This window comes from Pygocentrus nattereri, chromosome 9 (genome assembly GCF_015220715.1).
Source record: "Pygocentrus nattereri isolate fPygNat1 chromosome 9, fPygNat1.pri, whole genome shotgun sequence".
In the NCBI taxonomy this organism is placed as follows: Eukaryota; Metazoa; Chordata; class Actinopteri; order Characiformes; family Serrasalmidae; genus Pygocentrus; species Pygocentrus nattereri.
In genome coordinates, this window is record NC_051219.1 from 31005468 (window position 1) to 31023979 (window position 18512).

The 18512-nt window shown below is 39.6% G+C and overlaps 1 protein-coding gene across 2 annotated transcripts; it reads right to left on the reverse strand.

Annotated features, from left to right (window-relative positions):
* Window positions 1-2808: 2808 nt before the first annotated feature.
* Window positions 2809-13844, reverse strand: tbx18 (T-box transcription factor 18). Of its 2 annotated transcripts, none has more exons than XM_017707479.2 (8): window positions 13416-13844; window positions 11388-11541; window positions 10966-11067; window positions 10420-10591; window positions 9378-9545; window positions 7916-7980; window positions 6440-6534; window positions 2809-5306 (listed from the first exon to the last, which is right to left on the reverse strand). In XM_017707479.2, exons 1-8 carry the CDS (start codon window positions 13672-13674, stop codon window positions 4645-4647), a joined length of 1677 nt encoding a protein of 558 aa, XP_017562968.2. In that variant the 5' UTR covers window positions 13675-13844; the 3' UTR covers window positions 2809-4644. The 2 variants fall into 2 exon arrangements, with proteins under 2 accessions (XP_017562968.2, XP_017562960.2); XM_017707471.2 differs by having other exon boundaries at window positions 11388-11544.
* Window positions 13845-18512: the final 4668 nt, after the last annotated feature.

An 18512-nucleotide genomic window follows, 5' to 3' on the forward strand; every position in this document is an offset into this window, starting at 1 on the left:
CACATATGCTCTGCCAGCTCTCCGAAGCACCTGCCAACCAGAGTGCTAATGTCCTCAGATGTACTGATAATGAGCCCCACATCGATAAGCTATGCGAGATAGAGTGTGTGTGTGTGTTTGTCCATCATTAAGTGTGTGATTATGTGTGTGTGTTGTCAGATTTTGCCAGGCAGGAGAGCTGTCACCTGTCTGTCAAATTCAGCAAGCCAATCATTCCTCTGTCCTAAAATAAAGCACAACCCCTGGCCCCATCTCCGTCTCTTTCTCTCTCTCTCTCTCTCTCTCTCTCTCTCTCTCTCTCTCTTTCTCTGCATATGCTGTTTGTCTGTCACCCTGCTCACCTTCAGCTTTCAGTTTACAAGAAACTCCCTGGCTGTCAAAGAGCAAACAGCACAGAAATAGTCTAAATACAGCACAGTGTAAATCTGATCTATATGATTGAACTGATCTGTACTGTTGCAGATACCCTGTACATTTGGTTTACACAGTGTACATGTGTATATTTTGTGGATAATACATGTGTGGCTGTGTTTTCTATTTTATTTTTCTCATTATGTATTAATTGTAACTGTATTGTGTGTTCAAATTATATTACAATAAATACAAACATTAATGCAGTTAAAATGAGTTTTTAAAAAGCAGTTGATTATATATATTGTGAGCTGAATAGAAAAACACATTTGGTCCCAGATCTCACGCATTGCATTTATTTTTTAAAAATTCCAGCAGCAACTCACAAAATTTAGCTTAATTAAGGGTTGATTACTGAAACTGGGTATTAGATGCTAACTACAGTTGAGCTCAGGCAATGAAAAACAAACATTTGTGACACTTTTAAACTTGTGAAGTGGGAAATCATATTTACTGTGGCATGGCATTGCTTGATGCCCTGTATTTAAAATGAAGTGGTCACTAAAATGCAGATAAAGCATAGTTTTGCTTTTTTCATAAAGGTTTGTACAAAATAAATTACAAAATTAAATAGATGATTGTCCAAAATAAAGGTGGAATGTTTAATATATAGTTTTCCATTTGAGGGGCTCAATACATACTGAGCTTCTTCAAAGAGTTCTTTGGAAATGTTTAAGCAAAAACACTGGCAAACATGAAATTACTACTTACTAATTAATCATGTTAATGTTATTTGCATTTATTTTAATAATAGTGTCTTTTCTGAGGAAATAAATTCTTACTGCCCAGATAAACAGCTTTTTAATTTCTTTCACGTTCATACATGCAGGTGAATCTGATTCTGAGTTTACGATGCAAGTTTAAATGCAGTCTGAATACAAATACACTACACATGAATACATTTTTTTATGCAAATTTCTGTTCCTACAGTTAAGTAAATAAGCACTATTATTAAGCTAGTAGGTCTTATTTATGATAAACTGCTATTAACATTGATTATTTTGTTTTCTTACACTGGCTTAGAAATGCATTCTCCAAAATAACACACCCGACTGAAGAGCTGAAGAGGCTAATGCTGTAGTGTCCATGTCTTCTCCGCCCTTTTTTCATGCATGCGCACTCACCTGCGCACTCACCTACGCACTCACCCATGCACTCACATACACACAGTAACCATGTTGATGACTCCTATAATTTCACACTGGTTTACAGTTTTCACCCAAACAATAACACGCTGAGGACAGCTGCTTACACTTTTATTACTGCCTGAACTGGAGGGACGAGTGCTTGGCCTTTAACGCATTTTCTAGTCTATTGTCAGCCGACAAAAGGCATTTTACAAAAAGCAGATTTAAAAACTACTAAATGTAACAGAATACTTGAATACGTAGACAACGATTACTTGACTGCTATGTCCTGCTATGATTTCCACTTTACAATGCTGTTATTGCTACACTGTACTGTTTGTTATACTGTTACAGTGATTTTAAATGAGTAAGATAACTTTATTGCTGATGTTGAGAGCAACAAATATATTGATATCCAGTCTATGCTTTTGTAGAAATAAGGCAAACTATAGTTTTTATTGTTCAAAAGTAAGTTTGAGACATAGCCAACACTTGGATTTCTTATTATTAGTAAGAGTAGTAGTACTAGTATTTACTCATACCTCTACTAATAAATTTGTATTATTGATATTATATTTATAAATGTATAAATTATATAAATATAATATCAAGGTTTTTTTGGGAGACTTGTTTTAAGCTTTTCAAATATATCTGCAGGGAAATTTTTCCAATGCTCAGTCTCAGAAGTTGGTTGCATTTTGTGTTACTCATGATCACAGTGATCCCAAACACGTTTAGTGATGTTGGCCTCTGGGGTGGTCATCTATTACTCTGAAAACACCAGTTTTTTTTAATTTTCTTCTTTTTTGTCTTTCATTTTCTCTTTGAGGGTTTCTTAACAGCTACACATCATTTCAGACTCATAGCGCTGAGTTGTCTTCTCATAGTGGAAGGATGGACAGAAACACCTCTGGACATTTTCTGTTCTGAAGCAAGTGTGGAGCTTGATTGTCTCCTCTCTCTCAAAGATGAAAGTGCTGTTTATCTAATGGGGGACAGTTTTGGTGGACTCTCAAGGTTTTTGAGAGTCCTGTTTTTTTGTATCTTAATTATTTTTACATTTTTAACTCCAGTTTTCAAAACTTCAGAATTTTTACTTTTTCATTTCCTTGTGCAAGTGGAATATCTAATATCTAACCTAATCAGAAAAGTACATGAATAACATGTACTTAAGCCATTTGGACAGGAAAGTACATAAATGAAGAATAGTGTCTGACTTTTGCACAGTTAACATTGTAGAGTGCCATGTTGTGTTAAACAGCCACATCAGTTAAGTTTGCTTTCATTTTAATGTATCTTAAACAAGTGACATGAGCTTACATAACTTAATAATTACATCATGAAGATAGTGATGCTTTTCAATAGCCAACACTTCAGACCCTTTACAGCAGTCACACACACATTCACAGGCATTCACTCCCACAAACCTACAAACACACACACTCACACTCATGCACTTTTAGTGAAAACACACCAAGTGATGACTCATTCTAAAACATACATACACTGATTGATACTGAAAAATCTCATAGCCTTATCAATTTTAACAGTATGTATACATTTTATTTGGCTCAAAGGGTTTTCTTGTAATTCCCAGGCCATAAAGATTTCAAAGATTGAGCATTAAAAAAAGTAAAATTGACATAAGTGCATGAGTGAAATCGTCCAACAATAACATTAATATCCATCTTTGCCTAATTTATATAGAGTTGTTAAAAAAGACAGACATATCAAAGCTATACAGTATGTCTGCTTTAGAAAAAAAGACTGTTTATTTTTTATAGCTGAAGCCTGACTATTCCCGCTACAGTTCAGTGAAAGTGGCACTAAAAGCTGACTCAGGATCAGCCCAGGAGCCTGATGGTTGTTGCCAAAGCCTGCATTTGCGCCTGTATGCATGTTTAACGGTGCCTGGACCTGCATTTATGAATCAACCCAGCAGAGAAGTGCTGATCTACGATCAAATTTCCACCTGTCTATGATGGTCAAAGATACCATGTCAGAGAGCCAAATCCATTCAGGAAAAAAACACCTTGTGACTTTGTAAATACATTCCAATGTTTTTTTTTTTCCTAACTGCTGCTTTACCTTTCCGATTTCAGTTTAAACCCCATAAACTTTGATCATGAATGGATGCTAGCTCACTAGCTGAACATCATTCAGGTCATAAACACTGGAAAGAGCTAAATCTGTGCATCCGGCCCTAAACCAATACAGTCTGCTGCTGATTTCCTGCTTGCAAGCTAGGCTAATACCAGAAAGTACCAATTGCTCTCAGAGCCAAAGCCTGAATTAGTTCCAGTGAAACTGCACATTTTACTTAGCACCTAAGTAAAGGCCTTTTAGCTTCAGTTGTGATGTGACATTGGCCACCTCCCATTTTTGGACTCCTGAGCTGTCAGCTGCTCAGTTTGTATGTAGCTAATCCTAATTCTAGGTCAGGCCTACCAGGAGCCTCTCCCAGCCATAAAATAAGATGAATATCCACTGTTTGCTGTGGTTTTTGCTACAGAGAGGTTGAATTTTGGCATCAGGTCTTGGAAGTGGAAGTGCTCCCAGGGCTTCCAAAGCACGTCTTAGAGCAGACTTGGTGTCCATTTTTTTCTCTGTGTCCAGTTCAGTTCTATTTGGCAGAAACTCTGAAATATTGTTTTTATTAATTTCAGTCCCATTTAAAAAGATATGCTTGTTTCCTAGCTGCAGCAGGCTTCCCTGGCTCCATTGTTAACGTATTGCCACTGCAGGAGCTTCTAACTGAGTGAAGAATCTCTTAGGATATTTGAAGCTATTTAATAGAGAGAAAACTCTATTAAAAACCAGCCAAGGTCTCACTGTGACCTCCAGTTGACATTAGTGCCACAAATAACTAACACTGTGAATTGTCTCTTTGATCGCTCCTTGGTTTCTCCTCTTTTGGCTTTCTTATCTCTTAAAGGGGCAAGGACAGAATGCTTCATCACTATGAAATATCCTATTGCTCCTTACCTGCATCAGTCATGTCTTAATATTGTCCAATCGAGCTTTATGAAACAAAGCGACTACCGCACAGTTCTGTCCACCTGTTTGTGTCCGTGGCATGGTAGGGGTCAGAGGCCATGTGCATAGGTCAGGCCATGTGGGCAGTAACCTGAGAGGCAGAACTTGTTAGCCCTAATGTCCGTGAGTCAAATAGAGATTGCTGAGCACCACTGAGCATGTGGAGACTGTCAACGGGGGACAGAACTTGCCTGTCTGTCAATGTACCACTGGGAGAGGACCCAAGCACTGAGCTCTGTGTGGCAGCCATCTTTTCAGGACTGGCAGCCAATCGCGGAGAGGTGGAGAAGTTGTATCCATAGAGACCATATGGACTATGGAGCCGGAAACCGTTATACGAGCTCTGTGCACTCTGATTGGTGGAAAAGGCATTGTGAGCAGGACTGGGCATGAAATACTGGAGCTGGGGGGTGTGGCCAGGCATCCCAGGGATTTGGATTGGTAGACCAGTCTGTGTGCAGGAAAAAGCCTCACCATCCGCCCCGCCCACATAGGTGGGGTTTCTGGTGGAGGAAAATGCATCAGGGGCAGGGCTGGTCAGTCGGCTGTAGGAGTCTGCAGTGAGGGGAGTGGCAAAACGATGAAGAGGGTGGCTCGTTCGACTGCAAGCAGAGTAATCACATACAGGACCCGCCCCAGATGCCAGGTGAAATGCTGGGGACGAGCAGGGTGATGTGGAGAGTAAATGTGTGTGAGTAGAAGATCCGACCACCCCATGGGTACCAGCTGCACCTGCACAAGACAAATATCACATTTTAATGTAACAGACACTCTCATCCAGAATGACTTACAAAAGTATCTGGAGTGTCTGTAAGGGTCATTGACCTCAGAAAAGTACTCCATCATTTTATACAGTGTCAGGGTGTGAGGTCACACGTATATCCTATATGTGTATGTATGTAAATATATATAATAATATGTCCCATATGCATTATATATACTTAGGTATCTACAATACTGTGCAAAAATGTGACTACTCTTTCATTTTCAGTCAAACCTTTTCAGCATCATGAAAAACCTCCAACATTAAGTATATTACCAAACATATCAGCATTAATTTACCCACTTTTAAGTTGGGAGGAGAGACAATAAATAAGTGAAAAAAACAGGAATTTCCAAAACTAGAGTATTAAAATTATGAAAAGATCCAGAGAAAACATGAATTTCATCTTTTAAAGATGGATCTGAAAGGATATAAAGCTGTTACTGAGAAAAAGAAATAGACAAGAAGAAAATCTGCAAAAGAACATCAAAACTAGACATCTGAGATGTAGAGTAAGGTGTTATGGACTGAGTCTAAACTAACTACTTGGATTATAAGAAACAAAAATGCAATCAACTTCTAAGACTAAACATTAAAAGTGTGGAAAATATCTGCAGATCTGTTGAAAAAACTAAATCAAATTTCCCAAAATTAAAAGCTGAAATATAAGCAAGGGGCTGACACACAAAATACTGGAAAAAATGGTGGTCTATCAAGTGTGGAGGCTTCCCTGTAACATTCTATTAAATATATGTCTCACTTTTCCTGAAAAATGAATAACGTACTTAAAGGCCGTTTTGACTGGAAATAAACAAAAGAGGGCGGTCTCTGACTTTTGCACAGTGTTTTATAAGTAATAATATAATAATGTCATAAAAACATTGTAAATATTTAAGTACCTATATGTGAAAGTAAAAAGCACTTCACAAAGTTCAGACCATTTTGTTGGTCTTTTGATTTAAGCCCTTATTTTCTATGGCTTTCCTACATAGTCAGGACATTTTTGATCTAAAAAATGTACAGAAATTTTACACACACACACACACACACAAACACATGCCTATATACATATGCTGTTCAAGGCAGGAGAATTACTCTGTACCTTGTTTGGTCATTCCTGGTATGTCCTCAAATGTTAGAGTTCTCAATGAAGGCCTCCAGAAAGCGTAGGACTCAACCAGGGCCTCCAGCCCCATCCTGCAAGAGAAAACCCTTACAGTGATGCATAGAACAGCCTTAAAACACAGACACTAAATGGAGCCAAAGAATACGGCACATAGTATGGATACATTAGATCCAGCAGATAATGAAATTTGAATTGAACTCTCAGTATCCATTTTGTTGGCAGGGCGAAGAGCAGTGACTGGCTACAATTACTGAGCGTCCAGTACCAGCAACCATCTTAGCCTGAGCCTCTTATCACCACACTTTTGGCAGGACTCATGTAATGAGGAACATAAAGTGTGTGTGTGTGTGTGTGTGTGTGTGTGTGTGTGTGTGTGTGTGTGTGTGTGTGTGTGTGTGTGTGTGTGTGTGTTAGCAGGTATTTCTGCATGGCTGTAATTATTTTCACACGGCCTTAACGGTAGGATCAGACGCAGAGTGCAGGAAGCCACAGTTAAAGCTTTATGAGGAGAGAGAGAGAGAGAGAGGTGTGGAGGTAATGGTGGTTCTCAGTGCTCCTCGTTAGCATGGCCGTCCCCCCGCCTCGCTGCCACTCAGGCGATAACTCACACAAGATGTCCTGACTTGTTGTTTGGACCCCCCTTTTTGATCAGCGTGTTGCTCCAGCTACCTAGTGGCTCAGTTTGTTTAGCAAACCGCTTAAGTTTTCCTGAAATGCTGAAGAGAGAAGGGCTCAGTGCGAGGGCCCTAAGAGCTGGACCTGAGGAGGGAGAGAAAAGTGCATGGAAAAGGAGGGAGGAGGGGTGCAAATGTGGTCTGGTGCGATTCAGTAGAGTGTTAAAATCGCTCTCGTTTAAAACTAATGAGCAGGGTAAACCCCCCCTCAGTGAGACTCCATGCCAGCACCACAACCGCCTTATTACTGGGCAACCTCCATTTCCTGTTTATGCCTTTATTATTTATTTTTCCACCTTTTTATGTGAGGATGGAGATTATTTTTATTGTCTTGCAGATTTTATTTTTGTGTTTATACATATTTTTCTTTTGCTGAGATGGAATAATGGATTTTATTGCGACGCTTTTTTTATTTCTTTTTTCATATTTATTTTGTCTGGGCCTCTTTGGAATGTTGGCCATATTTTCAGTTTGGCTTCGGAAGGACTTTTGTCACACAAAAATAATTATTAGATAATCCGTTAATATGGCCTGCTGGTCCTTAAATAACTTCATGCTGACGTCAAAAGATAGAGAGAGGAAGAACACAACCAGCAAAAGCAGCTTTTAGACTGAGTCTGTAAAAAAAAAAAAAAATCTAAAACGAAGAAAGCGGCAGCAGCATACAACAGATAGAATAGTAAACACTTAGTAAAAGCAAATGCACATCTGACCGCTTAATGCCACCACACCATGCACTTATAGTTGCTCTTTATGATGTTAAAAGAGAAACGTTTACCTGTTTCTGCCAGAGTCTCGGAATCCTTTCGCGAATGGATTTCTGTCTATTTTCAGTCTTGTGATCTGGAAATCCACACAAAAACTCGCTCAGGTTTTTTTTTCACTGAACCAGAGCCTGTTATGCCAAGTTCTCTGACCCTGTGCAAGTGACCCCTAGCCCGTAATGCACTGTGTGTGGGTTATTTTATAAGTTGCGTTTGCAAATGTGTGTTTGTGAGCATGCGGATGTGCATGCCAGAGTGCATGTATATGCCACGAGGGGTTTTATATGCTATGATATGAAAGATCTTTACCAAAACACACATCAGATATTATGAAATGCATCATATACTAAAGAATGCTAATCTGTTTCAGAAAACTATACAACATTACGTGAAGCTGCTCAGTCAGAGAGTCTCTACAAAAGCTCTAAACTGCTTATTGTGGCACACTGCAGTGGAAAAGTGCACACGCTAATAAAGGCCATAAAGGCCATCCAACAGAAACCTAAGCTACAGTGAAAGTCACTATACATCATGAAAGCTAAAAGGCCAGGCCTGAATGCATGTGATAAAGTAAAAATGGCAGAACCGTCATCAGGCATTATCTTTCTGTCTCCTGCAAGGAAACTCCATAAGCAACACTAAATAAACACTTGAAATGCCTTACTATTTATGGGTAAGTTGCTCTTTATGAGGTGTTTTATACTGTTTGTATTGCTCACAGGCCTCAGTTGTCTTTGATCTTGTCTCATCTAACAGAATTATTGTGAAGGGAATTGGGGTCCTCCTAAATGTTCCTTATGCTTATAAAAGTAACAACACTGAAATGAAGCATCTCAACAGAAAGCTCCTTTTAATTTGATAGCTGCTGGGAATCAGACCCTTGCAAGAGGCCGTTGTGGGATACGTGTGTACAGTCATATGCAGAATTTTGAATACCTCTAGTCAAACTCCATGTTTTGTTAACTGGTGTGAAAAGCATTTAACACAGTTTCCTCTACAAGAAACTTAAATATGCAACTGTTAGTGCACAATTTCTGTTTATTTGTTGAACACATTTTATTTTATTTTATTTTAGTTTTATTTTATTTAGTTTATTTTATTTTCAATATGTTGAATTCAGCAAAGAAGCAGTAATTATGCATGAAACTGCAGAAGTGTGTTCTCTGTAGAGCATGTGTTCACATATTTTCACTGAAATCAATAAAGCATGTCATTTGACAAGGGGCACCTATACTTTTGCATACTGTTTAAACTGAAGAAAGAAAGAAATGCATTGAGTTTATTTGATTCAAATGTGCACATCACTGCCATGGGAATTAAATAAATTGACAAATTATTGTTATTTGGCAACAATTGTATTGATGTTATTCAGCCATTTTATACATTTGGAAATGACTAATCAAGTAAATGCAGTGCACCATGGCTACATGTGTACAATTGAATTAGGTATGCTGTGTGTGTGGTGGGGGGGGTTACCTGTTGGTTCTGGTAGGCTGTGACTGTGGTGAAGACTGTTTCAGGGAAGCAGAAGGCTTTGACTCCATCCCCGGTGGGAACGGCTTTGACTGGAGAAAGCTCCTCACCGCACTCTTTTCGAATGACGTGGACGCGCGGCTGATACTTATGCATGGAGTGCAGAATGATCTGGAAAACATTACCCATGCATCCATGTTTAGAGTGAGGAAATGCAGGAATTACCAAAAGCACTTTTCTACTTCAATAAAAAAAAAAAAAAAAAAAAAACACGCTCACATTTTCAAAGGCCCAAAACAGGCCATCAACCGCTTCACCACAGGGGGTTGCTTTCAATTGAGTTTGTTTACAACCTTCCACATTACAACATGTTTAGGCCTTTAAAATAATTCAGCAAAACAAAATGCACACCGGGTGACAATCACTAGCACATGTGTCTTTAACAGGTATATAAAGAGAGCAGGCTGCTCTATTTATAATGCTTAACCTTGTTAAAGATCAGAGTGGAGAATTCTCAAGTAGGCCTGGAGTCTTTAAAAATGCCATGGTACTCAGATGGCTTAAGTAAACAGTTTTTTGTTTATTATTATTATTATTATTATTATTATTATTATTATGTTGTAAGTAGTGAGGAAGTAGTGTAGTTTACATAACTTATGATTGTAACTCATAAGTGAATTAAATTTTTTTCTTTATAGCCGGCTTGCATTTCCAAAACAAAGTATAAATAGAGCTGTGTGCAAAAGTTTTGATCAAGTGAGGTTTTGTTCTAAGTAAAGGAAGTGAACAAGGATCCTTCACTGAGAGGGGGGGGGGGCATAAAATATGGCCTGTGCAAAAGTTTTGGCACATTTTATATTTTGTTTATATATATATAAATATATATATATATATATATATATATATAAACTGAGCAAATACACAGGAGCTGTGCAACTAAAATTTACAGAAAATATCAGTTCGTTTATCTCCACTTTTCACGGGGGGTTATACATATATACATATAAATATTGTGTATTATTTTTGTGAGGTTTGCTTCTCTTACATGGCCCTGGTCGTCCAGCTCATTGTTGGTCAGTTTTAGCTTGTCGAAGCTGATGACCTGCCTCATCCATGTCTCCCCTGAGGCTGGAGAGTCCGGGTGGATGTACACGCGCGGCGGCACCGGAGAGTCCGCGTTACCGGCCACCATCCATTTAGAGCTGTGGTACACGTACCTGCACGGGGGGCGGAGGACGTGAGAAACTGTAAGGGTCTGTTTGGGCTGCGTTTGTCGCCTGATCCTAGAGGTCACCCTCCCAAAAGGTCATTACAAAAGGTGAGGCCCAAGAGGAAGAGGCCCAAAAGGACAAGTTAAAGCACGCGGCCCAAAAGGAGAGTTTCAAAAGGAAGAGGTACAAAAATAGAAGCCCAAAAGGCCGCGGTATTCCCGGAGAACCGATTGCGCTTCTTATATTTATATCCTATAAAACACGTCGCGATCAAAATATTTCGCTCTAATGTATTACTTTACAACGGGAGGCAGTAATTAGACAGTTCATTGGTTCTCACAACCACGTGTCTACAGTAAAACGTTGTTTGTTTGTTTTACCTGTATCGTTTGTTGTCCACGGGAATGATGTCCATGGCGATGTAATACTGCTGATGAGGGTCCAGACCGCTGATTTTCACTCGCATGGCAGGAAACATTCGCCTACAATAACAATAACACTAGTAATGAAAATAATAACAAACAATAATAATCCCTATATTTGATTCATTCTGTTATGTGGGGCTGTAAACTAAACTCAGCAGATTTGCTTTATTCAGAAAGGGTTTATTTCAGTGGCTGATCGTGCAGAACTGTCTAATGTGCCTGTTAGAACCCGAAGAGAGAACGAATGAAGGTTGTATTTCTAGCTAAGCGTGCAGACCTCACTGCTGCGACCCTGCAGCCGATACCGGCTACTGCTTTGCATTTTTACTGTATTTTATTATTGCTGGTTTTTAACATGTGTTTGTTTATTGTCCTACCTGCCAGCTTTGGTGATGATCATCTCCGTGCCGATCTCGTGAAAGCGCTTCCACAGGTCAGCTCCCTGCAGCTCCACGCGCGCCTCCTGCCCGGGACCCGCGTGCAGCGGAGCGCTGTGGGCGGAGCGGGGACTCTGCAGCACCGTCTCACACTCTACTGGACACAACACGGGTCAAATTAGCAACGTTTAATGCCGAACGAATGCGAGAGTAATCAAGTGTAATTACACAGTAATAATCAACGGTTATAAAGAGCCGCAGTCAGCGGTTTAATAATACAGTATAACAACGGCACAGATACTACACTCTACATGTAACAGGGGCTATAACACCAACATTAATATTAACGTGTGGTTTTAGTATTATTATTAGTATTATTATCGTTATTATTATTATTGCTGTTTGTTGTCGCTGCTGCTGTTACTGGTTTCGACGTTATTATGATAATAATGCAGATGATTCAAATGTTTTACACTATTATTGTATACTAATATTTACACGTGAAGGTAAGGAGTTATAGATGTAATTTGGTTTAGTTTATGGTTTAGTTTTAAATAGTGTAATAATATAGTTTAAATGATTATTCCGTCTTGTGAAATGTGACCTTACAATAATAATAATAACAATAATACAGAAGTGCATTAAACTCATCAGTTCTGCAGTGATCTGTGTGTTGCAGCTCTGTGCTGTTAGATATTGTGCTGTTTGCTATTTCAGGTCTCAGTGCTGCTGCTGTGTCTCTCCCCTGATTAAGTCATTAGCGGGATTTACTGCCTATGGAAGTGCAATAAGAGCGGAGATAAATTCTGTTGGCAGCAGGAAACAGGCCACGCGATTCTTCCCATTCACACTTCAGAAATTAGGCTTTAATAATAACGGGCTGCTCAGTCTGGGAGAGTTTCAGCCCACATTAAACCCGCAGACCAAACTGCACCGCTGAACTGCTTGCACTTTACCCAGCACTGTGCCTTTCTTCATTTCTTTCTTTTTTCTTTCTTTATTTCTTTCTGTCTCCTCGTGTCCAGCTCTTCAGTGTTCCTGAGCTCGTAAACACAGCTCAGTTTCAGCCCCCCAGTTACCCCCGACACACTGCTGTATTTATGACACTCTTAAGTGCAGATTATTGCTCAGTTCTGCAGAGTAATAAGAGTGATGTTGCAGTGTCCGCTCTCACTGCTGCTCCTCGCTCACAGGAACACACAAACACCAGGGGCTGTGGCGGGGTGGGGGTATTCATATTTCACAGAGCAATTAACAGGCTGTATAATGCACGAGTGGCTAGTTACAAAGAATAGAAAGGTAAATAATAATTAATATCATCAGCACTAATATTAGTTGTAGAAGGAGTAGTGATAACAGTCGTAATAGCTGTTATGTAATCCCTCTTGCTGCTGTTATTATTATTATTATTAGTAGTAGTAGTAGTTATTTAGTTACAGATGCTGTTCTTATTATAATTGTTATTTTGTTGTTATTGTTGTTGTTGTGATGTCCTAGAGACTGATGTAGTCATTTCAGCTGCAGGAATCAGCAGGTATTTTAAATTGCTCATTCTATTATTTTTCTATTAAGCACTTCTTACATTTAACTTATTGAATTCAATAATAATAAAATCAGATAAAATGCACATTTTTCTACTTAAATGAAACACTACGTTTTCATTTTAAACTGTATTTTTCTGTGAAGATTATGATTTTCAGTTTTGCGGAGTAGCGAGCTAAAAAACCCATTGATATTCAGTCTTAGCTAAAGGGCTCTATATAGTACCAAACAGGCTCTGTAACTTCCTGCACGTTAAACAGAACCACTGTTTAAAAGCCAGATGACCCTCACTGCAGACAACAGGTCTCTCATATGAAGAACCATTTAACCAGGCAAAGAAGCATGAATTATGAATTCTTTAAGGATCATTAATGAGGGCGTGTATTTATAATAAATTATGAAGACCAGTGTTTGGATTGTCCAGATGCGCATCTGACCTCAGTGTGGGTCTGAATGCAGTGTCAGTGTGAATATTTCAGCACTCACCAGCTCCGTCTCCGCCGCTCGCTTTCTCCGCGCGTGCCTGCGGGCTCGAGCACCCGCTCACCTCCTCGAAGCAGCTTCCGTCCTCCTCTTCCTCCTCTTCCCCTTCTCCTTCTTCTTCTCCCTGGCCTTCTTCTTCCTCCTCCTCCTCCTCCTCTTCCTCCTCGAGCTTTCTCCGTTTCTCAGCGCCGATCAGCGCTTCTACCGAGAACGCGTGCGCCTTCAGGCTCATGGTGCACGCGGAGCGCCGTTTCTCGGCCATGCCGACGTGTGTTGGGTGTTTTAAAAGCGGAGGAGAAAAGTTCAGCGCGAGCGCCTCCACGGCAACAGCAGCAGCTCTTTTCTACTGAAGTGTAATCCTGATCGGTGTTTAATGACCACGAGCCGTTCCCTAACGTCCCTGTTGGTCCGTGAGCGCGCGCAGGCACCGAGTGTCCGAGACCCGTTAAGACGCCACAGATCAGGGCCTGGACTGGCAAGGGGGGGGGGGCGCGTGCCAATCAGCCCTGCAGGCGACCAATAGGAGCGCAAAAACGCCTATCGCCCCGCCCCCTCTTTTTTGTGGGCCAGCTAGGCGGATCACGCGCCCCCAGCGCTGAGTTTCGGTCGCCGCGTGCTGATCATTTTCGCACCGCGGCTGCACATGCCTCCCGCGAGCCAAACGCAGAGTGTAATTACCAAATCTGCACCCACATCAGCGCGAGGCGACGAGACACGATCAGCCTGACGGCTCCGCGGAGGAGTTTACAGTTCCTCAATAACGCCTTTCCCTGAAAACCAGTGAGTCAGACTGGCCTCCAGTACTGAGGCAGACTTAACACTGCAGCTCAGAACTGACTAAGACTAAATAAAGAAGGAGGACAAACGGCACTGACCTGTGTCCGTGTTCATGCGCTGGCCAACAGAAGAACCTACTCTGATTCTACTGCATATAGTCTCTTTGTTTATCACGGAAAACATGATGCATTAAATTTACTCGATTCTAATGTAGTAAAAGTCATTTACACACAAATAAGAGATCTTGCACTAACTGTATTTTACCTTTGGTCATTATGATGATGTAATACTATTACGTTGACGTAATAATGAACGACTGTTTAATCAAGTAAATAAATGCATTACTTTTCTTATATATACGTATCTATATTTCTTATATATAAAATCATAATTCTGATTATTTAAATGTGCCTTGAACAGCTCGTACAAAAAAAAGTGTATATATATATATATATATATATATATATATATATATATGTGTGTGTGTGTGTGTGTGTGTGTGTGTGTGTGTGTGTGTGCATTAATACTAGTGCACATAGCCTGGTCTTGCATTGTTATATATAGATATATCACTTTGTTACATTTACATAGCTGTATAACATACACATGTATATGTATACATACACACAGACATATATATATATATAGAGAGAGAGAGAGAGACAGCGAGGAATAATATATATATTTAATAATATATATATTTAAATGTATTGTATATGTATATATACACATACAACACATTTAAATATATATATTATTTCTCTTTCTCTCGCTCTATCTATACTATATATATATATATATATATATATATATATATATATATATAATTTTTTTCATTTTATTTTATTCTGACTAAACCGGAGGGACAAGGGTACTCTAGACATTTTGAGCGCGTGCATGACGCCATTATTAGTGCATTATTATTGTATTATTACTAAATTATTACTGCATTACTAGTGCGAAAGCATTCATGTCCGCGACCACCACACGCGCTTGTGAGCACACGAGGAGCCTAAAGCCTAAATATAAAACCCACTGCGGGGCCGCTTTCTGTCACCAGCACAGGCCGCGGGTTAGCCTCATTTCCTCCAGCGACTCAAAAGGGATTAGTCTGTACATCAGACTGAAGACTGTAACACAGCGCGTCTGAAATGCTGAGAAAACACCGTGTCCAGCGACTCTGATTAAACACCAGAGCTTTACATTTACTTTTGGTCGGGCTGGTAACATCTGAGCACACACGGGTCCGTTCAAACATCATATCTGCCCAGAGGGAAATACACTAAACCCACTGACCGCTGGTCAGACCTCGGAGCGCCCGCTGGGTCACCTTCATGAGCACAGTCTGAGGAGAGGTGTTGGTGTTCTGAGCATCTTCAGTGCTGTCGTGTTTGAAGGTAAACACATGTTTATGTACGTTATACATGATACAGTGTCATTAGTGTTAGCAGTATTACAGCGGAAGTAGTGTCATTTAATTAGCAGTATAACCGGAAGTGGCAGTATTTAATTAGCAGTATAACAGGAAGTGGCAGTATTTAATTAGCAGTATAACAGGAAGTGGAAGTATTTAATTAGCAGTATAACAGGAAGTGGAAGTATTTAATTAGCAGTATAACAGTAAGTGGCAGTATTTAATTAGCAGTATTACAGCGGAAGTAGTGTAATTTAATTAGCAGTATAACAGGAAGTGGAAGTATTTAATTAGCAGTATAACAGGAAGTGGCAGTATTTAATTAGCAGTATAACAGGAAGTGGCAGTATTTAATTAGCAGTATAACAGGAAGTGGCAGTATTTAATTACAGGAAGTGGCAGTATTTAATTACAGGAAGTGGCAGTGTGTAATTACAGGAAGTGGCAGTGTGTAATTACAGGAAGTGGCAGTGTGTAATTGCTGTGCTGTGTTCTCTGAATTAGATTTCTCATTAGGTTTTAATCACAGGAAGCGTCAATAAGAGCTGCAGATATTGAAACTCATAATGCAGAGCCCTCTTGCCCTCTGCTGCTGTATGTGGCCCACCTACAGAAATGTTTTAGGAACTTCGTGTTATTTTTGTCACTAACACACTGCGTGGAATTAGCAGCTTCACTTTTTATTTAAATAACTTTATTATACTTCACTTATTTATTTAAATGAATGCCGGTGTTCTGTCGAACTGTGCTACTCATCGAGCTGTCCTACTTCGATTTACTGCGCATGCGTACATCGCTTTCTAAGCTAATTTGTAGGAAGGCTCATCAATTCTTGCTACCTTGTCTGTTGTTTGATGTCTGTTAGCCTATCGATATGTGCTACCCCTAATATAATACAGGTAGGAGGATCTGACACTGTATTTTTAGCCTATCGATATGTGCTACCCCTAATATAATACAGGTAGGAGGATCTGACACTGTATTTTTAGCCTATCGATATGTGCTACCCCTAATATCACAAAATAGTCGCGGTATTATTTTTCGACACGGTAGCACATATCGATAGATACGATCTATAAATATACGCTACGGTAGGACGTCTCGGCGAAGTAGGACAAATCGATAGAACACCGGTTATGAGAGTCTGCTAATGAACAAAGTCATGAACTAATGAGCGGACTGTGCTCAGTAGGAGGAAATGTAAACATTACAATGATCACTTTTTCCGCTGTGCACTGTCAGAAATAAAGGTTCTGTGCTGGTACATTTTTTTGTTCATCAAGGTACAAATAATGTAAATGATCCCTCAAAGGTACCACAGTGGTTTAAGGTCTCAAACACGTTGTTGCATCACGAAATGTGTTAGAACAGTCAAATAAAAGCCTGGAGACGAGAGTCAATACAACTTAGACAGTATAGTTTCAGTGGATTATGGTGCGATTATATTTCCTGGCTAAAGGTACTGAGATTTAGCCCTGAGGGCATCACCCAAGTGACAAGAGGGGCACTGCTCCAGTGACAGTTTCAGACCTGTATTTCTGAGAATGTGTGAAATCGCTGTACTGACTCATTGAAGCTGAAGCAGAGTAGTGAGCGAGCTCGCCTATTTGATGGATCAGACTAAAACAGACGGTTTATTCAATAAACAGATTATTATTTTAAACGGCAAAAAAGTATTTCAAACCGAGCACTTCCTAAATCAAACATCTCTAACTAGATTTTACAAACATGTCTCTTCATTACAGCGAGAAGCCGAACATGGGTTTTTTCGATATGAAATAATATTGTTTATCGAAATAAACATTACATTCCAACACACCCCTAAACAGCCAGTCTATTTTTCTTGATTTCTTTTTTCTTATAGTAAGTCGCGATGTTTTAGCACGCATCTCAAAACCAAAGGCTCATAATTAAACGCATTTAACATTAGTTTAGAAGGAAAAACGAATTCATATTTTTCATGACGTAATAATAATAACAATAATAATAATAATCGTATAGGCAGGAATACCTACAGGTAGTAAACAAAATATGAACTATAATTAACTATTAATATTAAAATAAAAGAATAATGCAATTATAATATATACAATAATAATAATACACAGTCACAAAAGGCTGAATTTATCCAGTTTTGCTCTGGTTTTAATCAGATACGGAGATGTTAGTATTCTGCTCAGATTTCTGTCCAGGACACCAGAATTAGATGTAACTTTTTATAGTTGATCATTCCTGAATGTGTTTGTGCGCCTCTGAGCGACGTGCGCCTGTGTCTGTGTCTGTAGATTGGCTGAGTGAGACAGAAGCCCCTGTGATCGGCTCTCTTTCTGCCTCAGCTGCGTTTATTTCTCTCCGACCGCTTCGTCTCTCAGCCGTTCTCTCTCCTGAACGCGGGGCTCTGTATGCGATATTAGGCTTTAAGTGGGCTCGAATGTCACTGCCCTGATGCTCCTCTCCTGCCCCACCTGCCGCAATTAGAGGCGCGCGACGCTAATTTGCCTTTCAAAAAATGCCGAAGTGACAAACGTTTAGCTCTTACACGACTTCCGGTTATATCTGACCCTGTGCTGAGTGACACAGAGCTCGGAGAAATAAAGCCAGGCTTCTGTTCAGCCTCACTGAAGCGGAGTTTCTAATGTAATCAGCATGTCCACCACATTTCTCTCTGCTTACTTATAGTTACAGTTTAAGCAGCTGCTGAAATAACAGCGAACATGTTTATCTCTATTACTGGTGACCGTAATGACGCATTCAGCTCACGGACAACAAGGGGAAAAAATACAGATTTGAAATGAACAACAACAACAACAATAATAATAATAACAACAACAACAATAATAATAACAATACTAATAATAATATCGCTGATTGTTGCATTGCTTTAGAACAATAAGACACTGAAACACTTT

What these genes read in the sequence shown, in the direction of transcription:
- tbx18 (XM_017707471.2), bottom strand. Translation starts at nt 13,674, where the DNA reads ATGGCCGAGAAACGGCGCTCCGCGTGCACCATGAGCCTGAAGGCGCAC. An exon ending in GTGGACAACAAACGATACAG is followed by an intron (nt 10,592 to 10,965) that starts GTAAAACAAACA and finishes CCCCCCGTGCAG; the next exon opens with GTACGTGTACCACAGCTCTA. An exon ending in CGAGACTCTGGCAGAAACAG is followed by an intron (nt 6,535 to 7,915) that starts GTAAACGTTTCT and finishes TTTCTCTTGCAG; the next exon opens with GATGGGGCTGGAGGCCCTGG.